General features: G+C 39.4%; 1 protein-coding gene across 1 annotated transcript; it reads left to right on the forward strand.

Moving 5' to 3' along the window:
• Positions 1-3,124: 3,124 nt before the first annotated feature.
• On the forward strand, positions 3,125-24,644 carry TAMM41 (TAM41 mitochondrial translocator assembly and maintenance homolog; the record flags this gene model as incomplete). The annotated part of the gene is made up of 8 exons (XM_084269435.1): positions 3,125-3,262; positions 4,588-4,767; positions 6,488-6,580; positions 10,690-10,840; positions 11,851-11,996; positions 14,204-14,369; positions 16,503-16,565; positions 24,568-24,644. 8 exons carry the CDS (start codon positions 3,125-3,127, stop codon positions 24,642-24,644), a joined length of 1,014 nt encoding a protein of 337 aa, XP_084125561.1.

Here is a 24,644-nt window from a genome sequence, read left to right on the forward strand (position 1 = left end):
AAACTCTCAAAAATTTGTGCCAAATCACATGCTATTAGCCTCAAAATTGCTACTAAAACAAAACCAATTGAAAAGTCAGTGACAGATACAGGAAATAAATTATAGACTTAAGCTAAAATACATAAGAGCCAGCTGAAAAAATACAGTACAGAACACAGCTGAAGGAAAGACAGAGAACAAGGCCTTTAACTTGCATGGACAGCCACCTTGGAGGCCCAAAAGCAAAGCTTTGAACTGGTAAAATAAAGATTAATATGGACAAACCTACAATAATCTACCAGTCCCACTCTACAGATTTTCCTCTACCATACAAGCATTCAAAGAAAACCACTCTAAACATCCAATTATCCCTTAGAAGCTTCCCTTTTGAATTTTATTTTAAGCTTTAGCCAACAGCATGGTAACTTCCTCCTGAAAAGTTACCAGTCTGTCTATTTTTAAACACACTTTTTTTTCTTAATTATCATAATAAGTGCACTACAGGACAGTATCATCCATTCCTTTCACAAAAAAAAAAAACCCCACCCTAACAACCTACTGCTTTTATCTCAATTTAATAAAAGCAGATTTCCTCCAAGAAGATAGAATAAAAGTCACAGACTTTTTCCAGGTTATACATATATATATATATACATATATAGTGCTCCAAACAAACATACAACATAAAAGTACCACAGCAAACTTACAAAAACCAAACACAGCCTCCTTTATCCAAATTACTTCCAACTCAGTTACACTGCTGAATGCAATTTAAAGGCAGGCTGGGATGGAGGTCTTCCTTATTAGCTAATCATTTTCATCCAAAACACCTTACCTCAATGGAACATGTTTATATCTTCTTCTCTTACTTTCCTCCAGATAATACTAAGGATGAGCCGCTATTATTCTACTCTTTTCAGATCATCTTTTTAATTAAATTAATGATGGAGGATCATGGATCTCTTACTGAGTTTGCAGGTAACTGTAAAGGTGAACAAATATAAGAAAATATATTTTACCAGTTGGTTGAGAATAGGTATTGGAAAGCTTTCTCATTAAGTTAAGTGATGACAAGAACTAGCTGAGCAGTATCAACTACTTATACCCCTTTTGTCAGATAATCTAAATTCTTAGGTATTCAAATTAGATTGTTTATTAACCGGGCAGGAGTTAACTTTTATAGCAAAAAGCAACCAACATGGTCTCATGATTTCAAGGTGACTCTTATGCTTCAGCTAATAAACTAAAAAATGGAGCATTTAGCAAATTTTTTCACAGTGGTGCTTCAGAATATGCCAAATATGTAAAACCAGTTTTAAAAAACCTAAATGGGTGAACTATCATCTAACATAATTTGCACCTCAATGTTCTAGTTGGGATGACAAATAACAGATGGTCCTGCAAAAATGTTTCTTTGGATACTTCCATAAATTGTGCTGTATGGAGTTAGATCTTCCTCTCAAAAGTAACACAAAACCTCTTGCTAACAAGCAGTAGGAAAGAATTTTGAATGCGAACTCAACAAATCTATTGCTCTTTATATTGTCTGCCGTGAATTGTCTAAATAAAATTTAATTATAACTAACATAGATGAACATAACAATATAATTTATTAACACAATGGATAATGAATATACTTTTACTAATAAAATAACAAGGTCCAGACTTACGATGAGTTAAATCAGTGCAAAGGCACTTTTGGGAACTGAAACACAACCTTAGTAGAAAAAGAGTCTCCAAACCACAGTCCTTGTTGGGCATTTGGGACCTTATTATTCAGAATAGTAAAAAATTCAGTTACTTACAGTATGATTATTTCTACTATGGTTTCTCCTCTGAAAGTGAGTATTCAGAATGAAGACTTCAGAAGGAAGAGTCGGGCTGTCTGGGTCATGTGATGTAGAAAAACTCAGAAGAGTAGAAGTTGGATGCAGTTTTATGATAGCACCTGCCTCACACAGTTCAAGATTTATATTATTTACCAGTGGGAACAAGGATTGTTCTTTTGCTCAGTTGCTCCCTTCCAATGTTCCTAATGGCCAGCTTCACACAAATACTAATTTATCATCACAAAAACAACTGTGTAGATGGTGACTTAAATGTGTTTATCAAACTGCATTTTCTGTAGGGAGTTAGAGATCCTTTCCTATGTTTGTTTTAAGCAGACGTTGAGCCCAGTGATGTCTAAAGATATCTTCATGTTTGAAATTTAGCACAGGTATTAAATTTAGCTTGGCAATGCCTCAGACTGGATGTGACCTGCCAGTGTTTCCTCAGAACAGTATGCAGCACAAACAGGGTGTTTTGAAAGCCATAAATAATGGCAAGATGTGAATTTTGTGAAGACAGATACACGGAGACATAAAATCGTGAGGAAAAAAAGACATGCTTCAATCTCATGAGCCCTTTTATACATTTTTTATTCTCACTGAGCTCAGGTCAGTTATTATGCAGGGCTTGAAAATGAAAACCAAGCAGGAGGAGCGTGTGAGACCATCGGGAGCACAAACGCGGCGATTAAGCGCTGTGGGCTTTCTGTTTTCGCAACCCGGGGGACGTGTGAAGGAGGATAAAGCTGGTGACAACTCCCGAGGGAAGCCTCGAATCAGTACAAAATATTGAAGGGGAAGAAAAAGAGGTCAATTAATCGAAGAACGGGCAGAGAACTGCGGTGACCTAAACCAAGGTGCAGCGGGGTAAGGGGGCCACTGTCAAGCTAAACCCACCCGCCAAGCGCGACCCCTCCGGCACGGCTGAGCCCGACGGGCCCTCTCTGCCTTGGGCGGGCCGAGCAGCCTCAGGAGGCACTCGGCCAGAAATGCACCGGAGTCTGACACCTCCAGGAGCCTTACCGGCTGGAAGACACAATCGCCGAGGTCTAGCACGCCTCGGCGGGCTCCGCGCCTGAGGACAGCTCCCGCGGCCCCGCCTCAGCGCCTGCGCGCCAACCCGCGGCAGCCTCGCCACGGCCGCAGGCGGGAAAGCAGCTGGGCCCCGCCCTTCTCCCGCCGACCGGCAGAGGGCGCTGTGGCCGCTGCCCCTTCCCTCTTGCGGCCGCTCTTCCCCGCGCCGCCGTCTCACGAGGTGGGCGGGCAGGGGCGGCGCGGCGGGAAGGTGGCCGGGCAGGGGCTGCCCTCCGGCCGTCATGGCGCTGCCGGTGCTGTCGAGCTCGGCGGTGAAGTTTCGGCGGGTTCTGGCGCACTTTCCTCAGGAGCTTAGTCTGGCCTTCGCCTACGGGTCCGGAGTCTTCCGGCAGGCGGGGGCCTCGGATGGGCCCGGCGAGGTGAGCGCTCCGCCCTGCCCGGCCTGGTCCGGCCCCTCGGGCTCCTCCCGAGCTGCCCCCGAGCCGCCGCGGTGTGTGTGGCGGGGCAGGCGGGGGGGCTGCCGTGGCCGTGGGCCTCGTGTGCTTGGGTTTTGCAGCGTGGAGGTGCGCTACCTGGTGCTGGCCCGCTTGTGGCTTGGGCACGACAAGGGGCGACACCTCCCATCCCCAACTCCCCTCCCGCCTTCGATCCGTTATCAAACCGCGAGTCAGCGGGTGCCTCGGGCCATGGTGAGGTAGAGCGCCGGGGTCTGCCGACTGCCCGGGCGGCCTCTGAGCCGTCCCTCACAGTGGGGTTGCGGTTGTGCGTGGTGCCTGAGCTCTGCGGCCTGTGTGTCGCGCGGCTGCTTCCCTGCCAGCTGTGAAAAAAGAGTTGCAGCTTGTCCGAGGTGCTCGCGGTGCGGTGTGTGAGGGAAGCTTCGGAGAAACAGTGGCCACGCTGGAGTGCTGCTCTTGGCTGCGTGGAAATAAATATTTCTGTCTGTGTACTTGACCTCTTTGAAGCTGTTCACAGGCAGTATTGCTCATTGTGCCTTGCCTATTAGGCGCTCCCCACAAATGCGTCTTTAAACGTTATTTTTCTGAAAAGAGAAAATCAGGCAATAATAAGAGTTTTGGAGCACTCACAGCATCTCATCCTCTCACTGAGAAAAGGGTGGCTAATGGTCTGTCTTTATAGTGCTGCGAACTGATGAGTTAAGATGGGGGCAGCAGTTAACCCACAGAGAGAAGCTGGCCTAATGAATTTGAAGTAGTGTCAATCCAAATATTAGGTGTAGGTATGAGCTGTAACGTTCCAGCTTATCTGCACAAGGAATCTGTGAGCTGATTTCTTCAGGAAGCAGGACATGCATCGTACACTGCAAGTCTTTGGAGTTCTGTTGAAAAAAGCACATGAATACACTTGAAGTGCAGTTTCGTCCTGCTACCTCTCAGATGCTTTTGTCTGCCTGCATTTCCCAGTTCACAGATTCATATATTAGCAAAAGTCCCGTTGGTGAGCTGTTCAAGCTGTTACACTGTGCTGTGTACTGGGATGATGGAGATTTCATCACGTGCTCCCATTTTGGAGGGTTGGAGGTTGGTCATTTAACCAGAGGACAGGAGAATTTTAGACCATCTGCTACATACCACTTTATCAGAACCTTTAAATTGTATTTGATTTTTTTTTTACTCATTAAAAATTATTAGCTCAGAGTTTAATACTGTGTATATCTTAGTTTAATATGATTAGCACTGGATGCTTTCTGATATATAAACATTGATATTTTTCTCCTTGTCCATAGAACAATATGCTGGACTTCGTGTTTGCTGTTGATGATTCTGTAACCTGGCATATGATGAACTTGTTAAAGAACAGAAGTCACTATTCTTTCCTAAAAGTTTTTGGGCCAAAACAGATAAGTAGTATACAGAGCTACGGAGCAGGGATTTACTACAATACTTTAGTGCCATGTGATGGTAGGGTAAGTACAAGTATTTTGAGTACATTAAGTCAAATATTTGTGTATGTTGTGTTGAAATGATTAGCTTGGAGCAGAATTGTGTGCAGGAAGCAAGACTCGTAGATTGTAACTGATGTGTAACTCAGTGTCTTCAATATTTATGCCTCATAACTTTCACAAACAGCTAGTTAATTAAAAAGCTGCTATTGTGCTTTAAAGTGTAAGTAATGTTTGGAATTTAAAACTAAAGCATTTCAGAAACTGGACTGACATTCCTTATTACTTGCTGTCTGCCAGTTCCGGTAGTTGCAAAGTGTATCATGAGGAAACAGGGCCTTAATTTCAGTAGCTGCCTGTGTCGTAATAACAAAGTAGATTCTTACTGTTTGACACACAATGCAAATATTTAACATAGCAAGTTGGTATTAGCATCTGTGCTGTTTAATGGCTGACATCTTGACCTGTGAAGCTTGTGTATAATTAATAATTCTAGGTAAGTAGTACTTGTCCAGCAAGGCCTACTCTTGCATCTCTGTGTAGGCTGTGTTTGGTAAGGAGGAGTGCAGATAGGAGTTGAGGGAGGGAAATGCTGTATCTGTCTTGGTGTTGATTTTGATTAACTTTTGCCCTGAGGTGACAATCTGTACATAGGGAAAGCCAGTTCTTTTAAGAAAGGTAGGAAGTGAAATGAAGGACAGGCATGGAAAAATGCTATGTGAGCAGTATCTATGTAGCTGAAGTTTCTCAGAGCATGCATGGTTGCAGTTGTGTTAGATAAGTGTTAGAATTTGTCATAAAAAGTTGAAGAGGTAAAGTTGTCTGTTACATAATGGCAGTAAATTGCTGTAAACATTGTTATGTTTAAACACATAGGTATGAGGCAAATATTTGGGGTTAAAACCTCATTCCCTGTATGTAAAATGGAATTTTGGATTTGAATTACCAATGATTTCTGCTATAGATTAGGTTCTTGGCTCTTTATGCCCTTATCTCATGCTGTAATGACTCAGTGGTATCACAGTGTATGGTTCTTTTATCTAGAGTAGGCTGCCTTGCTGTGGTGGTAATCTTTGGGAACTCAGGAAGTGGAAATTGGTAACAGTCTGCCCTAAGTTCTTTTTTCCAATTACACAAACTGAACTACAAAATCCCAATTTATTGTTTTTTCTGACATCAAAGAGCAAAAGAAGCAGCTCCCTGATGCATGCCCCATCCCCCAATAATGGTACCCATAAATGTCTAGGGTTGGGGGCTTTTATAGGTTGCTGAAACACTATTTCTGGACTGTTTTCAGTGTCACGATACTGTGGATTAATTCACCTATTCTAACTTTTGGCTGGTACAAAACTGATTGTAACCTTTCCAAAGTCTTTTTATGAACAGTTGTATTTTAATGTTCAGATCTCTTCAGTGTCAATGTCCACTTAAATTAGGTTTCTTTGGGAATTAAGCTTATTGCTTTAGTGATTGATGCTGGGGTGACTTCATTGTAACTTTGATTCTAGAGATGAATTTTGTGCCTTTTTTCTTCAGAGGTTTGCATTTAATTAAATTTGCATTTAATTTTTACCACCTGTGTCCATTAACACAGGAGGTAAAATATTCCTAATATTATGCACCCTGTTTTTTATTGGAGGTGTATGTTTCTTAGGATTAATGACAGAGTAAGTAGTAAGTTTCATGTAGTGAAAAAGGTGTAGGTATGTAGCTTTTCAAAAGCCTTTATTCTGCTTTATTCCAGATGATAAAATATGGTGTAATTAGTACTGATACTCTGATTGATGATTTACTTCACTGGAAAACCCTCTATGTTGCTGGACGCCTACAAAAGCCGGTAAGTGTTGGTCTGTTCAGTTATCTGTCTTGAAAGGCAGGGAATTGCAGGGCTGGAAAATTACTGGTTGTAGTTAGAATTTCAACTGTTAAGGATCTATGGGTCAGTGCTGAGCAAATGATCTGCCCTGATTTAGGGATCTAGTCCTAGAGGGATAATCTAATTTCTCTGAATGGAAATAAAATGTAGTCCTTAATGATATTCTGTGGAATGTTGGAAAAAAAAACCCCTCACGGTAAGTATATTCATCACATTTCTCCAACTGTAATAAATTTGGAACAACTAGACTATATTAATGCAAAGTCCCTTTAATATTAAAATAACATTTACATTTTATAACAAATGATACAAGTCACCAAAACTTAACACAGTTAAATAATGGAAATCTCTAAAGATGAGAGTTGTTTTGCTGTGTGGTTACTCACTAGTTGGTTGTATTGTTAAAGTATAACTGACTATATCGTGTCTCAAGCATGTTGGGTTTTCTTTTCCATGTTTGTGTCATAAAAAATAGGAAGTCTGCTTTTGCACGACTGCCTGATTCAGTGCTTTCAGCAGATGGCAGCAGTACTAAGTTAAAATTTCTTGAGGGGAGGAGTGGAAAGGAGAGAACTCTGTTGGAGTCTTAGGAGAGAACTCTGTTGGAGTCTTAGGAGAGAACTCTGTTGGAGTCTTAGGAGAGAACTCTGTTGGAGTCTTAGGAGAGAACTCTGTTGGAGTCTTAGGAGAGAACTCTGTTGGAGTCTTAGGAGAGAAGTGAATTATGCTTTTAACCAAAATCTTGGGGTGAAAGTTTGAATAGTCTCAGTGCTACTGTTTTTTTCTGTCTTCAGAGACAAATGATAGCACAATACACAGGTTAGAACAACTGTTACTTTTGTAAAGAATGCAGCTTATTACATTGAGAAAAATACCTGAAAGGAAGAATTCTGTATTTCACATGAACAATGAATGGTGAATATTTCTTTTCAGTGTCATTGCATTTGCTGCTGTTTTAATTAATTTTAGGAGGTTTTGTCTTTTTGGCATATATAAGTTGTGCTCTATATCTTTTGGTTGGAATCGGTGGGAGTACATATTTACATGAGAAGCCAGAATTGGTAGTCTTTTCTAGGTCCTCAAAAGGACCTTCTTATAGAAGCCTCTTCTGGAGGGAACACAGGCTTAGGTCTGTTTTCTTAAACGCTGTAATATCTTGCATACTGTTTGCGATTTGTGCTAGTTTTAGCCACAGTTGGCTGAAGCCAGACTAATACTGTTTAACAGTTTGTTTGGGAATTTTCTCCTCGCTCTTGTGTAGAGGAGGAAGAACTCGATGACTTTCTGGTGTTCCGAAAAACTGAAGCTGTCACTCTGAAAGATATCCAAGCTATTCTAGCACAAGAGCTAAAACATTTGCTCTGGCTTGAAAATCTTGGCTTAACTTGCACTGGAGGTTTTGTTTCTGTTCTAAACTGGGTGCCTTGACCAAGTAATCTTTCAAGAATGTTTGGCAGAATAGATGAAGTTTGGATTTGCCACTTAGAAATGCTAACTTTTCTTCCCAGGCTGCTTTGTTTGTGTTAAATTTCACGTAATATGAAAACTTTTATAACAGTCCTCAGCTATATGACCCTTTAATTATATTGAAAAATACATAGTTGTAAATTCCCTATAACTGCCAGGTTTCCTGAAAAAAAAATGTAGAAAAGAAAATAAGCCCAGGTGACACACAATTCCTTTTCAGAGGAGGATTTTACTGAGTTTTTGTTAAACATAAAGAATAACTAATAGCTTTGGCATGAGCAGCTGTATTTGCTGGATCTTAGGGAAACCCCTGAGAGGAGGAAGTGTTTAATAAATTGAAGTCAAGTGAGATAGAGGTGTATGAATAGTGTATAGAAATATCTTGTAATTTTTAGAAAGCTCTTGGGACATTTAGGGGTTTTGTATTATAAAAATTCCCATGACGTAGTGACAGACCACTTAATTGTTTAGAGAATTTTTCCATTGTCACAATGTGCAAAAACATTTTTTGAAAGAAAATGGAAGAATCATCATGATATTTAGCAGTGATTGATGTGGCTAAATGGCAAACTGGAATAGTGCTTTTAGCACCTTCCATTCGATAATGAGATTTTCTTTGTGTCTTTTGTTTGTCTATAAGTATTTTTGTTTACACACACCTGCAGTTTCTTATATGAGATTCCTAGCAGTGAAGGTAGTACATTTCCTACTTGAAAATATTGTGATGACCGAGGGTCAAACCTATTTCTAAAATTGAAATTACTCATTAAAAATACTTAATTCATTAGCTGAATTCTGTGTATACAGTTAAACCAGAATAAGTTGGCTGCTTCTTTTGCCTTACCATCAGAACTTGGGTACTGTATCACAGAAGTTCTCTGTACTACAGAAAAAAACCTTCCTTAACTTTTGGTTTTCTTTCAGATTTCCCCAAGTATTGACATTCATCCTTGTCATACCTCGGTCATAACTTCGTCTTCCTTTCTGAGCTGTTTCAATTTGTTTGTAAATGGTATTGCTACTGCAGTGGTTCAGGGGTTCCAGATCTGAAACCTGGCATGTTACTTTTTGAAAAAATACTGGTTTACATTGGGGAGTATTTTTAGCAAAGGAGTTTTTCCCTTTTACTTCATTAAAGCAACTTCTGCTGTTACATGAGAAGGAATAGCATGTCTGCTGAGTTTCATGTCTTAAAAGGTGGCATCTATGAAGTTCTGAAAACATGGCCGTAACTTGCTGTTATTTCCAGGACTAGCCTAAGGTGGAAGCAGTTTGTGAGACTGGTTGAGGTGCCACAGATGTCTCTTCTGTCTTTCTTTAGAGCTTCCTTGTAGCAGTGAGTTATGAAAGTAAATAGAAGTGAATTAGTTGATGAGATTTTAAATATTAATTTATCTGCCTTGTTTATTGGATCCTGTCTGAGCAAGTCTGTATGCATCCAGTAAATTTTTCTCATGTTTTCAAGGGAATAAAGTGTACTCTGGGCAGACGAAGGTACTGCATTTTAATGTCTTTCCCCTTAGTGCTAAAAATTGCAAAGTAATTTGCAGAAGTTAGGATTTAGTGTGGAATGACTGGAACAAGCAGCCTGTATACTGTTGCATTCACCATCGTATCAAAGTCAGATATTGTTCTGGGTTGAGTCCATTGAAAGATTTCACCATGTGTATGTTCTGAATGTAGCATTGCCCAGCCATCACGTTGCTTTGTCAATGTCCTTTCTGTAAGAAGAATTTTGTGTAGCAGATGTGTTTGATTTTCATACTTTACTGAATCTCTGTTAGCTCATTTTTTTCTTCCTTCATTAGCAGAGTAATTGCGTTCATAAAGGAAAATAGTTAACTTGAAAGGATACCTTAGCTGTTGCAGGTTGTATGTGGGGGCAGAATTTCAAGTAATGCTGCAACTCACTTATGTGTGAATGGGCTTTTGAGGAGAAGAAGCAAGTTGGATGCATTTGTTCATAACTTGCTTAAAATAAACTGTGACACGTAGAAGCCCTCAGGTTCAGAGGTCTGTTCTTCATGTATACGTGATGTTCCCATTGAGATCACAGTTTGCTTGTGCAAAGTGCAAAATAAAGCCCTGCTTCTTCTAGGAGGACAACTAATGTCTAAGAAACCACCTGTAGTGTGTTACAGACAAGTCCTCTATTAAAATAGAATGAAAATGAGTAGAAACACTGAACTCTCTCTCTGGTATTCCATTCTCTGTGGGACAGTGGGCTTTTTGTTTTCTTACCGCATAATTGCATATGAAATATTTCTGTTGATACATCTGTATTTACTGTTTTGATTAATCTGAAATTCCTTAATATGTAAAGGTGAATAGGTCTTCAGAGAGTAGTTAATGGCTGTTGCTTACAGTAGTTCTGAATGTGTTTGTTCTGACCCTTCTTTTGTAGCAGGCTGTAAATTCTTGAAAAGATGTTCCTATCTCTGCCACTGTGTAAACCGAAGGGAATGCTGTGGTCTTTACTGTACCATAATCATAGGATCTAATCTTAAATTCCTCATTTTTCATGCTAGATTGAGTAATGCTTCTAGCTCCATTTTCAGTAGTACTTCCCTGAAGTCTTGCTTCCAATGACTCTGCTTTTTTAGGTGAAAATACTGACACAGAGTGAGAATAGCAAGCTGCAAGCTGCTCTTGTCAGCAATCTGAAGAGTGCAGTCACAGCAGCCTTTCTCATGTTACCAGAAAGTTTCTCTGAAGAAGATCTCTATATGCAGATTGCAGGACTCTCCTATTCTGGTTAGTATATGGTGTCTAAAGTTGCTGTGGAGAAAAGCTGTGTTTGGGAGTTATTATACATGACACTTGTACTGTGGTACAAGTCATCTGCCCTGTTGCTCTGGGCCTATGCTGCTGCATGCTCCAACAACTGCATTTTAATGCTGTGTTGCCTGACAGCTTGGAAAGACTAATTATACCTATTCATACAAAATAGGTATAGGTACATAACCAAAGCTTCTTATAACTGCTTGATTTAGGAACAACTAAGTGTGGGTGATTGATAGCATTTTGTTTGATGGTCATGGGCTGCTTCTAACTCCCAGTTGGTAATCCTGGAAGCTACCAGTGTAGTACCCAACAGAGGTGGATGAATTGTTTTTTACAGGCTGACTGTTCACATACTCTCTGTGAAACTTTCCAGTAATGTATGGTAAAAGGAAGCGTACAGGTCAGTAATGTAACAATGGTGTTAAAAGGAATTGCTTTTTGTAATTACTAACAAAACATATTGGCTAACAAGAAAAGGTGATACTGTGATCTTACTGCCATTACTGTACTTCAGGTACTGCCCTTGAAGTGCAGAGACAATGCAAATTATTTTCTTTTGATATTGGAAAACTTTGGTTCTTTGTTTCAAGGTACAAAGTATCGGGGCTGGTCAGTCTGTTCAGTAATCTTTTGAAACTGATGTATGGTTACAGAGAACAGAACTGTGTTACTGCCGCTTTTGAGGCTGAACTTGATAACTAGCATTTTTGGTTGTCGAAGAGAAAATGTGGACACGTTAGTTGATGATGCTACAGCATATCAGAGGCCACATAACAATTCTGAATCTTATTTTCTGTGCTTGAGGGTTTTTACTAGCATTTTTGACTCTTAGAAAGTGAACCTTATTGTAGGTTTCATAGGCATTGGTGGAATTTAAGAATATAGGTTTAGATTGCAGCTTTGTACAATGTTGGTTTCTGTTATGTTTTCCTTGAGGTCTGTTTTTTTCCTAATGAATTAATTTTTTTTCCCTTGACTAGGTGATTTCAGAATGGTAATAGGAGAAGACAGATCGAAAGTGCAGAACATAGTGAAACCTAATGTTCCCCATTTTCAGAAGCTGTACAGTAACATATTACAGGACTGCCCTCAAGTGGTATATAAGCACCATCTGGGAAGGCTAGAGGCAAGTGTTCTTCAAAACATTTTTAAAACAAGCAAGTGGAAGTGCTTTATCACATTGACAGAAGGCAAGAATTATGCCATACACCAAGGCGAGCAGTTGTAGTGACTGTACTTGTGATTTGTTATGTTTCTGTTGTTTAGTTAATTCTGCAGCCAGACAACTTGCCTTAAATACCGGTCTCTGCATATGTAGTAACTACTGTTCATTTTCTTTGAGCAGGGGTGTGGAGCTAGAGCCCTAGCAAGGGAACAAGAGAAGATCATTTTAGAAGTGTGTTCTAATGACTGCCATATGGAAACAACAGTCTAGGAAGCGAGGAATAAACATATGGTTTGTGTTAAAAGGTTAGGTGGTAACATAGAGGTGGAACTTTGCAATCAAACACTGCATCTCACAAAAGAAAAAACCCTAGATTGGTAGTTATGAAGATCAGTTGATCTAAACCCAAATGAAACTCTGGCATTGCCTTTAAATATCCATACTAAACCAATTTTTTCCTAGTATTTGGGAAGCAGTTACCCAAAATGACTGGCATCTTGAATTCTATCTTTCTGGCCTAAGGGATAACTGTTAGCACTGCAGTTAGGGGAGAGATGCCACAGTCCAGGTCTAATAGCAGTTTTTCTTCTTGTAAAATGCAGGTCTGTGTGTGGAGTGTGATACTTCAACCTGAAGTTACAAGTAGCATGGATTGTCTCATGGACATGGGTGTCTCTTTATCCTCAAGTCACCCAGGTCATTATCACACAAATGCCCCCTTTTAGATGCGTCTTTGTTAGAAACTGAAGTACAGATATAAGCAAGCTTGAGTACAATTTTACTGCAACGTTTTGGAATACAGCGTGGGCGACTCTGTATTATACTGCAGCTGTCTCCATGTTTTTCTTATCAATTTGCTTTTGAAGAGTTCAGTGGAAGAAGTATTTAAATGATTTTTGAATAGAAACAGTAATGCATTCTCCAAGTAAATGGGTAGCTAGAATAATGCTGCACCTTGTTGTGTTACCGTTAAACAAATCCTGGTAACATACTACAGATAAATTGCTCATAATAAATGTGTACATTAATTCCTTCAGTCATTGGGGTTGTTGATTAAATGCCATTGTTTTGATGTTCATTTTGTGTGAAGTGCTCTGGTACTTTATTTCTCGCAGCTTGGTCTGGTTATTGGCGGTTACTCTCTAGACTGACGAGGATAACTGCTATCAGGAGTGTTGTTTAATGCAGAATAGAAACCCTTTCTCCAAATATACATTTTTAGAGTTACAGAGAAAATTCTTTCTTAAAAGATTCCTCAGAAACAATTGAAGGCAGACGCTCGTTCTTACAGTTCTGGTTCAGGCGTGGATTCCTCCCACATAATGCGAAGAGCCTGCTCATTGTCGGCTCCCTCAGTAGTTGGTGGGTGATTCATCTGGATATCATTTTCTCCCTATTGACTAAAGGGTGTGTGTCTATAGGGCAGCTAGACTCCTGTCTGATGTCTCCATGATCTGTCTAAAAAGTTGTGTGGGAGGAATTGAGCTCTTCATATTTTCCTGCAGTTTTGGGGGGATCTGCTCCACGATGCATTTTTCGGTGCTTGTGCTTACATTTTGTGTAAATGTGCACAGGCCTGCGTGTTGGTATTCAGAAATTGTTGTATTCAAAAAAGGGTCATCGAATTGCTGATTTAGATTGTAAAATGGGAACGAATGTTTCCTTCGTATTATACAAACCAGATGTTGTTTGAGTTTAAAGCAGAGAAAATGTTTTTCAAACTAAACTTGAAATGAGTGTGTGTATAGTTTGATTATATTCAGGCAGAAGAAACTGAGCTAAGTGGTCTTTTGGGAACCTTTTCATTGTAGTGTACTTAGGTTTCCAAAGGAAATTGGATACAGCAAAAAATGCTACAGTTTCAATGAACAGTTGTCTGCAGAGGCAACGATATCATGTGTGCATGTTAGTCTTCCCTTGGATAAAAATGAACATCTTTGTGTCAAATTATTCTTCAGGCTCAGAACTGAGATACTGCCTTTTCCAGTGCTTGGGAAGTTTTCATTAGCACAGTCAATGACTTTTACCATTGTAATGGATTGTGTTCTTTGTGATGTTTACCAGTAGTCAAAGACAGACAGAAAACTTTCCTGACTTCTTTGAAGAAAAGATAATGTACTTCATTAACACTTGAATGCTTTTACTGTCTTCTTTCTTATAAAATTCAGATTGATAAAAGTCCAGAAGGTCAATTTGCACAACTAATGGCTTTGCCAAGGACTCTGCAACAAAAGATAACTTCTCTGGTAGACCCTCCTGGAAAAAACAGGGATGTGGAAGAAATTTTACTGCAAGTTGCCCATGACCCTGACTGTGGATTTGTGGTACATCAAGGTAGGCCTAGATCAGTGTCTGCCATCTCCTTTAAGATATGATAGACCTATTATACCTGTTCTGTGAGTTCAGAAGGATGATTTAGGCAGAAGGAAGACAAAAGTAAGAGGTTTGTCTGTACCCTAAAAGTACAGGTTTGGATTTATTTGATTGCAGACAAGTTCTCTGAAATCCTAGCGAGTAGCATTCCTACTGATACAGAAAGGTAGGGTTTGAATGCTAAAAAAAAGAAGTCTTTAGGAATTAGTGTGGTCTGCTTAGACTGTGTAACTCTGGGATGCTACACCTTGAGGATTTCATTGGCTGGCATAACTTCATTTAAATCCTATACTCTGGATCCTACAAGATACACATTGCAATGCTACATTAAATTTTCTAGCTTGCTGGCAGTACTTTTCCTAGTTTTCATAGCTGGTCCAGATAGATGAGCTCTGGTAGAGACCTGGAGCTTTGAGGAAAAAGGTTGAGGTGTTTTACATCATCAGGTAGCTTCTCTGAGGCAAGATAATGTATGAGTAAGTTAAAGCTTATCCTGCACACATCAATATGTTATTATTTTGCAGAAAAATGATAAGGTTTAGTATTTGAAGAGTTCTTTACATCTTTGAAGAACTTGACACATCTTGGCTTCAGGTGAACAATTCTACAAGCTCCTTGAGCACAGTGAAAAATGTGTAGCTGCACAAGAGCCACTGGACCCCAGCCAGCTGCTGTGGGAGCACTTCCATGGTGGAGTTGTGTGTGAGGAAATAAAGTTTCCGAGAGTTGCAGTTCTTCACTGACAGTATTGGATGAATTGCACCTGGACATCAAGGTGTCCAACTTTCATGTCACTTAATGGTAGCTTTTGTGCTGCTGTGACTGGACTGCAACAGTAGTGTGATAATAGGTGACTCCAGGAGCAGGAGTTGCGGTGGCTGTGAGCTGCATATAGTGTTAGAGCTCCAAGCGCACCCTGAGCGAAGTGTGCTTGAGTTCTGGCTGTGTAGCGTGCTGCAGGCATGGCTGGGACTGCAGACTGCACGGTGGGACAGCAGTTCAGTATCAAAACGTTGGATAGAACTAGTCTTAAGCAGTTAATATTCTTGGGAGAAACAAATGAAAGCCCCTCTTTTGCTTTTGTGGTCAAAAGACTTTCCTAATTCAAGAATCTGGGTAAAGGACAAGGCAAGTCATTGCTTATTACTCAAGTTGAATTGCATTGTCCCTAGGTACTTTACTAGCTCAACATGATTTGTTCCCTTCCTTGCCTCACCCCTACCCCTAAAAATTACTTTGCAGTGGAATATTGTATCCCTTTTACTTATTAATGGATTTCCCTAGCTTTGTTCTTCATTATAGAAGTAGCTTTGAAAGAAGGATGTAAAAGCAGTATTTGAAATGATATTTTACAGTCCGGTTAATGCAGAAGGGTGTCTTTCAGTTTGCTGCATTTCTACTTTGTTAAGCATTTAGCAGTGTACAGTGGTTTTGTTCGGCATTTGTCAGTATGCTTGTGTGTGTGTGTTAGAACAGATAAAACTTCTTTTAAAAGTATTAACACTTTACATACTGTTCTGTTAATGCCTAAGAACCATTGGCCAGTGGGGACTGACTGTGCCAGAGTGCAAAGTTGTAAACTACCCTTACCTCCAAAAGCTGATCATTAAAAACAGCCAAAAAAAGCCGCCAGTGCACAAGATGGGCATCTCTACTTCATCAGAGAAGTGCAAAATCCCAATTTCATATTGAAGTAAACAATGTGTACAATTTGTTCTGCTCTAGAAAGTTAATAGGCCAGCACTTAAATCAAACAACTCTGAATCCTTTGTGTTTAATTGTCTTAGAGAAATAATAGGAATGCTGAATGAATTAATCTGATCAATTCCTACTGGTTATCTATTTAAATACTGATTTGGGGGATTTTTGCATGTTATATATAAATAATTTAAGATAGCTCAGAATATTTTCAATTAGTATGACAAATCAGAGCAGAAACTTTCTCAGCTTAAATGTATGTTTTAATTGCAGGTTGGCTTGATTGTATAACTGAAAAAATATTTAACTTTTTTGTGTATGTTGAAGGATTAAAAAAAAAAGAAATCCCATGAAAGTGTTGAGATGGGTAACATCTGTGCTCTCTTCTGTCTGCAGGCATTTCGGGAATTGTGAGATCTTCCAGTATAGTGCAGAGTGCTAAAACCATACTAACAGCTGGTAAGAATGTGTGTGATTTCTATCAACACAGGCTTTCTGATTTCACAAAGTAAAAATTATAGGGCCCCAAACTGACTTGTTATGAGAGTTTAAAGAGTAAACATTGTGGAAGTCTAATTAAAAGCCCCTGGAGAATAAAAGTAATATTTAAAGCTTCATATAACTATTAAGAAATTGTAAAATGTTAAAAGGATCTGGAGTCTATATGACACTTAAACGAGCAAACCCCCCAAAAGTAACAAAAAAAAGACTTCTGACTTCAGTTTTGGTTTATACGTGGACCAGATTTGATTGATAACAACTAGTTCTGCTCTTTTTATATTAAAATATGGGAAAAATAACTTTATCATTCACTCTGGCTTTCTACACATGAGCAGATTCCTGAGTGAACAGCACATAGTAATTGTGTGTTACATAGGCTATAAGGTTATTTCATCATAAAATCAAGTAGGGGGTGAGTTTTGAGGGAGGACTTTGACATGATCCAGTGTTTTTGTCAGGCTCAGAAGACAAATGTGTATTTTAAGACATCGTGTATTCCAAACTGAGCCTGTACTTGGTGAACACTGGAGATTACTGTAACTTGTTCTTCAAAATTAATTACTTTTAGAAAAAGAGTATTACAAAGTCAATGGGAGAGAAGGTGTAGAAAGGAAAAAAGGACTTGCTTGTGTAGAAAGATGGGAAAACTAGGGATGCTTTTCAGTTATCAAAGACACCTTAACTGAATCAAAGTTACTGCCAGTAACAAAGCTGGAACTTCATCCTGTTTTCTGAGTTCTGAAATAAATGTAACTTTAAGGTGTCCTGATGTTTACATTGTAACAAGCTGAAAGCACTGCAGCTCAGTTTAAAAAAAACAAAACAACTTAAGACCTGAGCCTTTACTTAAAACTGATCAGGAACTAGCCTTGCCTTCCTGCAAAGTGAAAACTCTTTACTGCTTGCCTGAAGTTTCTCAAATCATTTTCTCAACTCATTCATACCTATTCCTAATTCCACAAAATCAGTTACAAACAAAAGATGCCATTACTGGTTTTAAAAGCAGCTTTATAGTTTCATGCTAAAGAATCATTATCCAAACTTCTACAGCTGCTGTTCCCTTCCCATTTAGTACTAAAGTTTGTGGCTCCATATTATACTTCCTATCTCCATGTAGATAAACACAAGTTGCAGTGTTCCAGGACCATTAGTAGTCTGCTGAATCAAATAAGCAAGGACAGTTGTATGTGTTACATGCTTCTGTTAATAGTTTAGTTCTATTAACTGGAAGAAGTATAACCAAACTATTGCCTAAATTTGTTTAGAAGCTGGAGGAGATGAAGGTTGTAACTCAGAAAAGCAAATTTTTTGTTTTCTATGAGTTAGGCGTATTGCAGGTGTGAGTTTCCAGTACAAGTTTTCCAACCAAGGAGGTGAGCTTTTTCGTTTAGGATTTGTTGTCAAAATTACCTGCTGGTGATCAAGACATTCTCTACTGCGACAAGACTCTTTTTGAAAGATGAACTTGTAACCTGTCTCTTTTTAAATCCCTGCAGAGTAGATTTTGTAGAGCAAAGTAATTGGAGGGGAGGGCCAAAGACAGTGTTGTTATCCTGAATTCAGTGCTTGTGAAAGCTAGCAGCTGGACTGACCCATGAGGCAAAACTCTGTGCAACTGGACTGCAAGAGTGTGAATAAAAGTAGTTAGGATTTGTCAGCTTATTTATGCTTTCCTTCTGTCCTGATAGACAGTAAATCACCTCTGGGAGTCATTATCTCCTTTTGTGTGTCATGCAGTAAATCACTTAAATCCTATGCTGTTAATAGGACTTTTGGGAGACACGAATGCATCTTCTAGTAGAATTTGTAATTTTTAACTTGTTTGTTTCATGCATCTGAAACTAGGTATTTATGAAATGCTATTTCTTCCCTTTGGCTTAATGCTTTTGGGTTTTTATGTAGTATGGGCTTCTGTTTTGGTGGGGTTTTTTTATTATTTTTAAAACAAAATGTAGATTTTGTAGATTTGATTCATGTAGAGCAAAGCTTTTGTGATCCTTTTCCTCAAACACAAACCAAATTGGAGTGTGGCTTGGGAGATTTAGTTTGGTGTATCAACTACATTTATGAGTTTCTGCCAGCATCTGTCCAAAACCGTTAGGTACAGAATTCAGGATGAATCCTTTGGGGGTTACTTACTGCTTATTTGCTGAGGATAATGAGGTGGATTTGGGAAAGGACTGTTTCTGGCATTTCCTAACCTCTGAATGGTGTTTAGTGAATGCAAAGTTTCTCTTTAGAGCTGACCTTCCTTAGAATCACTGTGCCGGCCACCCTGGCTGGACAAGGGGAGTCCTACTGCTTCAGTTGGGATCAGGACTGGGTCTGTAACGTGTATCACTGCACGTAAAATGAGAGTTGCCTCCCTTGCTCATGTAGGCATCGTCTGACCAGCCTGTGCATGGGCCTTACTTGTGATGCTTTATCATCTTTGAGCTTCCCTGGAGCTAGAAGGGATAGGTTTAGGAGCTCTTTAGTAGAAATTTTTTGCCTGGTGGTTTGTTGGGTTTTTTAACATACTTTTCTCCCAATATTTATGATTGAATTTATGTTAAATCTTGCTGTATCTTCAAATGAAGACTTTGTCCCAATCACAGTTTCTTAATTTAAAAAATGTGTCACTGGGGGGCAGGCATTAATGCTGTTCACCTTGCTTTGCAATTTCCCAGGGCTCTTATATAAATATTAGCTGAGATACTCTGCATGGATAATACAGTGTGATGCCCACATAGAAAGCATTTGCTTGACACATGCAAGGAATATATATCACAGGAAAGTGTTGAGCTTCTAAATGTAATCCTTAAGGATGCTGTATTTCTTCATTCTTTCACCAAATCTTGTCAAATTTCTGTTCCCCTAAGACCTATTTTCTCACTTTCTAGTAGAGACTTCAGGAAAATTATTCTGGCTCTGTCTTTCTGCAGTGCTTTTATTAAGAACAGAAGATACAGATAAATATGAAAGATGTTTGTGAAATCAGTGGTTCCATTAAATAAGTTATGGTTATTTTTCTTGCTGTTCCTAGTAGCTGTACAAGTACTTCTGTCCTATGTCTGCTTGCAAAAGAATTAGTTTTCATGACATGGCCATCGTTCTTTTTGAAATGTAATGGGGGACACAAAATCATTTATCTAGCTGATTGTTTTATCTTAACATGAACACCAAAAAAAGAGTGAAAGGCTTAGTCTCTGCTCTGTAGCATGGTAGTCCAGTGTACAGCATGATTCTAAATTAGACTTAAAATCAGGAATAGTTGTTGCTGAGATGGCATGCTGTGTATTAACATTATTGGCAAGGAGCACAAGCAAAATAAAGAATTTCAACCCATTTAAGAGAACTTTTTTCATCTTTCTCTGCCAGCGTGGTTTTAAAGTTGAGCTCGAGCTCTATGTTTTTGTTTGTTGTTAAATGCCCTATTTAGGTTTTGAAAATGTGCCTGTATTTCTTTGAGCCTGTGGTGAGATTGTCTCTCTGTTTCCCATTAGAGGTGGCACTGTCACTTGATCTATTTTCCCACATAGGCAGAGTCTGCCTGGTCTTTGGGAACTAACTCTGAAGTTCTTATATTTAGCTCCTCTGAAGGAGATGTTGATATTTCTGCAGCTTAGATTTGTTCTTTGTATCTTACTAGAGGAATGCTGCAAGCCTTGAAAATCTTTTGTAAATAAAACACTATGAATTAAAAGTTCTTCACCAGAAGGGTTATCGAGCACTGGGACAGGTTGCCCAGGGAACTGGTTGAGTCGCCATCCCTGGAGGTATTTAAAAGATGTGTAGAAGTGGTGCTCGGGGACGTGGTTTAGTTGTCTGCCTTGTCAGTGCTAGGGTAATGGTTGGACTAGATGATCTACAAAGGTCTTTTCCAACCTAAACAATCCCATGATTGTAAATCATCAGTTAAAGCAATTGTTCAAGATATTTTTAAGTTAGCACAAATGCTTGTAGCTGCTCTGAGTAACGTGTTTTCTTAGAACTGGGATATTAGTATACTGTGTCTTCGGGGATTATTTTTTTAAACTGTAATACAAATTTTACCTATCAAAGAGTCTGTAGATTTGTGGTAACTGCTGTCTTGATCAGCTGCCTGGGCAGATACCGCATACCACGGCCCTTCCCTGTGAATACATGTAAAAAGCTTGCATGTGTCTGTGCACAGTACACTAAAAATATGCAACTATTTGCCTCCACAGGACAGCTTCTCAGCAGTATATGCACTACTCTTTCTTTCAAAAAGGAAATAAAGACTACTACAGCCAGGCTTACTGGGAAACTTTGGGGGCCGAATAGCCTAGTTACTCTCTTATCACACTAACAGTTCCTAAAAACTGAATATGGATCATTAAGTAAAACCAGATAGAACTTAAATTTACACTGAAATTTTGTGGTCTTGATTCCATGTGCATTAGGTCTTTTTTCTGTATCATATAGTGGAAAAATCTAAAGGGGAGGTGGAACCACCAAGTCATGGATTCATAGCTAAAGTAGAGAGGCAGTTTCATGTGGTCCAACTGCTTTGGATTCTGAGACTGAGCCATAATTACAACCATTAACATTTACTACAGATGTGACTCATCACCCTGAGGGCTGCTTTAAGAAATCAGCTGTATGTATAAACCTGTTTTTTGCTTTGTAGCACGATGTACTAGGGCAGAAATGTAAGCATCTTATTACATAAGGCTCTAGTGGGTGGAGTTCAGCAGACTGCTTCCTGCGGGGGAAAAATATGAAGCAGAAAAATATAAAGGAGAAAAATATTCTTTATGTTGGGCTGCTGCAAGAGGTTGAGTAGGTTGGCAAGCTCAGAACAAGATGACTTGCTGGCTGCGGTGCCAGTGCAGTTAATTACTGTATGCAGGGCTGGATCAGCTGTGTTACTTTTGGTTTGCCACATGCTTATACTCTGCTTCCAGAAGTACACCGCCTGCGTTGGAAAGGCAGAACAACATCAATTCTGGCAGAGCTATTTTGGTATTCGAGGGGCTGTATAGTACCTCGGAGATCAGACAGTGATTTTCTAAGTTGTACAGCTACATAGTTTTAACTTTGGGGGTTTGAACCACTTCTTTCATTTATGTGCTGTGCCTGAGCTCAGCCTGGCCGTGTTCTGCAACTGGAATTCTTAATGCTGTGTGCAATTTTAATGCAGCTCTGTGAGGCGCTTGAAAATTTAAGTATTTCTTCAGACACTGCAAGGAAAAGCCCATTGTGACTGCTAGTGTGCTTGCTTTGGGCAAGAACCTGTTAAATATAGAAAACTCTGAGCTTATATATGGGATGCACATGGTTGAAAATATATGTGTGGATGATTCTTTGCAAAAGGTGAAGTTGAGTTTCTTTGAATTGCAGTTAGAGACACAGGAAGTACAAAAGTAATAAGGTGCAGTGTATTTGTTGTGATAGGCTTTTTACTTTCCATTACATTGCTTCAGAAATAGAGTATGCCCTTTTTCCTTACTGCTGCTCTCTCATTTGACTTCTTGTGACTCTAGACCACTAATACTGAATGCATCTTTTACTTAAAGTATTTGATCCTCATTCGATTACTTTCTGTGGTCCTTTAAAAATGAAATGTTACCACACCCTTCTTTTTTTCCCACCCAAAAGTATGTGCTGTGGTGGACTAAACCTGGGTCTAAGTTGCTCACTTGTTCTGAAAGATCTTTCCTTGTGTTCTGCTGTGTCATATGTGTGACTTTTGGCTGAATTGCTTTTGTGTACTTGTAGTCAGTCTTGTAAACAGTGTTCTATTAAATAAACATATGAAAGATTGTAGTAAGCATAGTGTACAATACTACTTAATCTGTGCATGAAAGTGTTGGAATCAAAGCTTTTTGTGCAGCATTAAAAACTTGCATTTTCAGTTTTGAATTTAAGGGTGTGATTAGACTTCGTTGTAATCTGAAAAGGCACTCTGTTTTATGTTGGGTTTGGGTTTTTTTAGGGGTGGTTTTTTAATCAAAAAAAGGAGGAAAAATAAGTAGCTCCACTGGCTAGGATCTCAGAGGCCCACTGAAATGCCAAGACTAACAATATTTTGGTTTTAGGTTTCCAAATGCTAGATGACTAAACCAAGCAAGAGGTTGTGTCTGTCTTTTTTTTACTCCAGGTCTACAAGAGAACACACATCTTTGGTAGAACTTTGGAAAGTGTTTAAGGGTGCACTGTATACCTTGTGTGGGAGTCATCCTCAGAGCTGTCATATCCAAAACTTGTAAAAGCTTGGAGGCAATGACTGCTGCAAAATCCTTCTGTGTCTTTATGAAAAGTTAGAAATGCCTTCCTTCATTATAGGCCTCCCATAGTAGTGTTTACTGGAGTTCACTACTTGTGGGCTACTACAGGACGATGATAGCATATGACAGCTATTCTAGCTTCATATGAAGCTTGTTATAAACAAGTGACAGGCAAGTTACTCTGAACCAGTTTCAGTCCAGACAACATCCCTGTGACAGGGTGTTCACACTGGTGCCCATGGTATACTTCTGATAATGTCAATGCTGCCAAATTATAGCTGTATGTCATCATCTTGTTATTTGTGCTCCATTCAGTTCACCTGGGTATATGCCTTATTAATCTGGTTTTACATCATTTCAGTAATACAGCTTTTTGCCTAAGGACACAGATGTCATTTCATTATGCAAGTTGAGTGGTTTTACTCTCTTGCAGATGTGCTGTTGTCTCGGTGATGAAATGGTAGCTGCCATTAGTTAGGATGAGGCAATAACGAAGTATTCAAGGAGGTTATAATGTACTCTGCAACTTGTTTGAACCAGAACAGATTTCCACCTCAGCAGTAAGCAGCACATTTCCTGTGAGAAAAACATTCTCATTTTTAATTCACAGGCCTTTGCACAGCAATGCTCTGGGGCTGTTTGTCCTGGAAAGCTGCTGGTGGTGTGCAGTGTTTGACTGCGTTCAATCAAGGGTCATCAGTTTGATGCTTCTCACTTCTGACTCTGTAGAAATGATCTACAGAATCACTAGGTTGGAAAAGACTTTTTGAGGTTGAGTGCAACTGTACTTGTCCTCTACAAAACTGTATCCCTAGGCACCTCCTCTGCCTGTCTACAACAAGGCAACCTCGTGCCTTGTGTATAGCGTGAAATGAGGCTAACTAATATCTGATTAGCAGAAGAAATGGGTAAAGTAGGATATGGAAGTGTAAAGCTTGCTGCCTGCCAGTCATGCAGAGTTTGCTCGCCTTCCTTGAGCAGACTGTTCTCTTCTCCTGGCTGACACCTTTCTCTCTTTCCCCTTTATCCCTTTAGCAGAATTTTGGCTGCACAGCTTTGGATATAGCTGTGGTTCTTGATGATTAGACATAATTTATTCAACAGAATCTGGTGGTGGACTTCTGCTTCAAGAGCTGAAATGCTTTGACCACTAGATCCTTATTACATATGTGGTAGCTAATGAACCTGCACACTGTAACAGCTTGTACTACTCTAATAGTCCTGCCTTGGTGTCCTGCTGCAGAATATAGCCAGTTGGGTTGCTGGTGACCATCACCAGGCCTCAGTACAGTCCTACTCAGGTAGACACACTACTGAGCAGTAGAAAACAAAGGGCTTGCAAAGCATCCGTAGTAGACACAGGTGGTTTAATAGCTTTTCTATGTTTGGCATTTAGGAACAATGATGTACATTAGAAATTTCCCTTTGAACTAGTTAAGATGGTCATTGTTTCTATATGCTTGTATGCAACACTGTCAGGCCTTCAGAATGAACCTATTCTGTTTTGCATGCCTTGATACTATTGAAAGTATTTGTGTGTGTCGTTACAACCGTGTTATAAACGTTACAAGGCGATTTGCATGTCTGCCTGATGGATTAGGTTGTCATTCTTCCAAGAAAGTAATTTACTTAATGTAGTAACAACTTGAATACTAAGTTAGCCTTCCTAAATGTTGTGGGTTTTTTTCCTGGGTTTTGTCTCTGTTTGTTTTTTTTTTTTTTTTTAGGAGCAAAGAAATCTTTCACTTACAGTATGAAGAAATTATATAAAATGACAAAGGGATGGTTAAGGAAGACATCTTGA

This window comes from Gallinula chloropus (assembly GCF_964237585.1).
Source record: "Gallinula chloropus genome assembly, chromosome: 12".
NCBI lineage: Eukaryota > Metazoa > Chordata > Aves > Gruiformes > Rallidae > Gallinula > Gallinula chloropus.